Source organism: Pyrus communis, chromosome 6 (genome assembly GCF_963583255.1).
Source record: "Pyrus communis chromosome 6, drPyrComm1.1, whole genome shotgun sequence".
Classification (NCBI taxonomy): domain Eukaryota; kingdom Viridiplantae; phylum Streptophyta; class Magnoliopsida; order Rosales; family Rosaceae; genus Pyrus; species Pyrus communis.
This window is the reverse complement of record NC_084808.1, coordinates 26855535-26859131: the sequence shown is the minus strand read 5'-3', so window position 1 is coordinate 26859131 and position 3597 is coordinate 26855535. Positions and strand designations below refer to the sequence as shown.

The following is a 3597-nucleotide window of genomic DNA, read 5'->3' as shown; positions in this document are numbered from 1 at the left end:
TTAATTATTCTTGATAAGATATGCCAATATGTGGTTGTAAGTAAAAGCTCAGGCAGATGAGGATTCTTGGCGCGGCAGTCCGTATACGTCGAGCAGGCTCACGAGGGACCAATGTAGGATTGGGAAGACCAAATAAATGGGGTCTCGTTCTTTTGTTGAAATGGGTAGAAGTTTTTCCCTACTTTGGAACCCTTTTTTATTGCGGCATCCTTATTTGGCAGTAGACTTAAACATGTGAGATCGGGTGAGTAAAGATGTGGAATGTCGCTCCTTCGTGAGGTGTGTCCAGTGTCCCACGAGTTATGTGGTTCGGAAGTTAGACTCGACAGTTTTCTTAGAAGAGATTAAACAACAAAAGTTCAACGTCGACAAGACGAGAAAGTCCTTAGTAGCACAATTTGATCATCAAGCTAATCCGTGTGCATATTGAAAGTGGCATCTACTTAGAGTTAGATTGTACCTTAATATAGTGGGGGTCGTTCTTTTGTAGGGTGTTTCAGATGAGTTATGATGTCTACAAGACGAGAGAATTCGACCATCCAGCCAATCCGGGTGTATTAAACGTTGCATCAACATAAGAGTAGTATTAATACCCTAGTATCGTCGGAGCCGTTCTTTGGTAAGACTTGTGCTGACTAGCTGGATGGTCAAACAGCTCTACCCCAGTTCTTCAACTACAAGACTCCGTTTTGCTTCGAAAGCAAAACAATGGATCTTATGCAAGTGTGACCCAACATGCAACTTGGTATGAGGACTAGTGACTAGTCCCTCTCTGATTTTAGCAAGTCCTGGCTGCTTCCATTGAAAAGTTGGAAAAAAACAATCTCTTGTTTCTCTGGCTGTACATATTATCTTGGGCTAACTTAAATGGAGAAAAAGAAAAGGGAACATGCTCTTTTTGGTGTCCCTGAAATTTCAAAGCTTATAACTTTGAACTTAATTAGTGGTATTTACTTCGTAAACCAAATGTATTATGCCGAAATTTACAAGACCATTGCTTTCTTTCCTTATTTTTATGTTCTGCAAATGCAAAGAATAGAGGATAAAACGTACGCATTGCCTTGTTCGACTGGCCTAACCTATTTCTGCAATGTCTCATTTAGTATCAGCTACATCCTTTTAACATTTACCAACGTCAACATAAATACAAGGAGGAAAATATTTGAAGGAGGCAGTAAATGTGTAACTAGTGACTAACTAAAAATGAGGACTTGAGGAAAAAGAAAGAACAAACATTACTTCTGTAAGCGCAGAAAAAACACAGTTAAGTTTTGAACAGTAAATCTTCATCCTTCTTCCTACTACTTCCCCAGCTTGGAATTGGATGATGCCTGAAAATCCACCTCCAACCCTTCAAACTTTTGCTCCCCCTCTTTATCCCTCTCTCATTCACTGTCAATCTACATGAACCACCGTGTCTGAAAACACCAAACGAACCCTCATCGCATTCATCCCCCACAAGCTCACTCCTTCTCATGCTCCCAAAAACAGTTTCTCCATCTGCAATGCTCCCCACCCTCATGCCCGAAAACTCCGGCTTCGAATCCGCCGTGAAATCGAGCTTCAAATCGATAAACCTCGATTCATCCATGCCGAAATCACTCTCTTTCAGCGAAAAAACGCGTTTCGTTGCGCTGCTAAACCCTACAACATCTTCTTTCTTCTCACCATCAAAACCGCTTTTTCTCGGCTCTGCCTCACTAAATCCACTCCTTCTCCCTTCACTAAAACCGCTCTTTCTTCCCTCACTAAATCCGCTCTTTCTCCCTTCACTAAATCCGCTCTTTCTCCCGGAATCCAAAACCATTCCGGCAGTTGTAACGCTAGAGCTTCTCGCAGCAGAAATGGAGCTCCGGGCACCGGAAACCATCAAATGCTCGCCGCCATCCTCCGATCCGAAGAGGGCCCCGCCTCTGAAACTGCACAGAGACCTTGATCTCGAAACTCCCATGTGATCAACCAGCCACATCTCACTTTTCTCATCAAACCCACCAACACTCTTATTCCCACCATCTTTTTCCGATCGTTTCTTCCGAAAAAACCTCCCAAATCTCCAAAAATTACTTTTCTTGATCTCGACACAACTGCTGCTGCTTCGCTGGAGCACCACCACGTCCTCTTTCTCTTGGGTTTTGCTGGGTTTTTGTAAAGGCTCCTGCTTTTCGTTCTCGATCAAAAACGAGACTCTACCGACGCTGCCGACCTCCACAGTGGAGTTTCGGTTCGACGAGACGGCGGAGCAGGAGCAGGATGAGAGGCGCTGCTCGCCGCAGTCGGAGCAAGCCAGCTGGAGCAGACGATCTTTCAGACAGAATGCGCATATCCCGACAGAAGACGAATTGGGGTGCCTTCGACACGGCATTTCAGACGAAGAGTAATACTCCATGTCGATATTTTCACGAGCTGCTTCTACAGCTTTGCCCCTCTCTTTCATGGCTTCTCCGCCGCTTCAAAGAAGATAAATAAAGCTTCGACCTCTGCGAAGAAAGATAAAGCTTAAAAAAAAAAAGCGTATGTGAGAACTAAAAAAATTTGATGGGATTTTGAAGAAAGATCGAATGCCAGCTCCAACAAGCGTTGCGGGACTTGAATTTGAAAGAATGGTGAGAGGTTTTTTTTTTTGGGAAATTCAAGAAAATCAAGAGTGGCTGTGAGATTTCTGGAGTGACTGAATGGGAAATTGAATTGAAATGAATTGATGGATGGGAGGAGGAGGAGGCGTCAACTTTACGTTTTGCTTTCCAGAAAAACAGTGGGAGGGAAGAAAAGGAGTGATGCGAGAAAGCACTAAAGCCCGCTGCAGGCATTATTGTGTAGAGAAGTGAATGTCACAGCAAACTCGAGTAAAATCAGTGAAGTTATTTTTTCATAAATTTTTACTGTTACTGCGTGCATTTGTTAATTACGACAGATTTTTTAATGTGTTTAGAATAAAGAATAATATGTCATATGTTATTAGGTAGATGAAAGTTTTTTTCATGTATTCCTCTACTTGTATAATATTGGAAGCTAACTCGAAATCCAAAAAAAGAATATCTCATGACCTCAGTTAGAAAGTTAACTATCTCATCTTGAGTTTCGGCCTCGTTCATTCAAGCCTTGAATAAGGCCTAAGAAGGGTTTTCTCGAGGCTGGGCATAGATGTGCATCTATTTGGGATCGATACATGGTATATGCATATATGTTTCAGACACACTGAACAATATCTGATTAATTGCACGTTAGACCATCTCCAACTAAAGGGTCTAAAGGGACAGAAGGTGGAAAATAGTATGAAAATCGTCTCCAACCAAGGGCTAGGCCAAAGGGCTCGTGGGCCCCACGGGACAAAAAATGGTCAAAGGGCCAACCGGCTAGCCCAACCCAACCAACCCTGGGTCGGGCCGGATTTTGAATGCAACGATAACTAGTTGACATCAGCTAGCCGTTATATTTCAATTTTTTTTTTACAATTTTTTTTTTACAAAATTTTAAAAAAAAATTAAATTTTTTCCTATAACTTCCTAAGCCATTAAATAACATTAAACAATATAAAAATTATACAACATAAAAAGAAACATTTAACAACATGAATTTAAGTTGTTGAGTTTTTAAATT

General features: G+C 41.7%; 1 protein-coding gene across 1 annotated transcript; it reads right to left on the bottom strand.

Annotated features, from left to right (window-relative positions):
• Positions 1 to 1175: 1175 nt before the first annotated feature.
• LOC137738370 (uncharacterized) lies at positions 1176 to 2795 on the bottom strand. Its single transcript, XM_068478006.1, has one exon. The coding sequence runs from the start codon at positions 2432 to 2434 to the stop codon at positions 1265 to 1267; it is 1170 nt and encodes a 389-aa protein (XP_068334107.1). The 5' UTR covers positions 2435 to 2795; the 3' UTR covers positions 1176 to 1264.
• Between the last annotated feature and the right edge of the window lie 802 nt (positions 2796 to 3597).

What these genes read in the sequence shown, in the direction of transcription:
- LOC137738370 (XM_068478006.1), bottom strand. Translation starts at nt 2,434, where the DNA reads ATGAAAGAGAGGGGCAAAGCTGTAGAAGCAGCTCGTGAAAATATCGAC.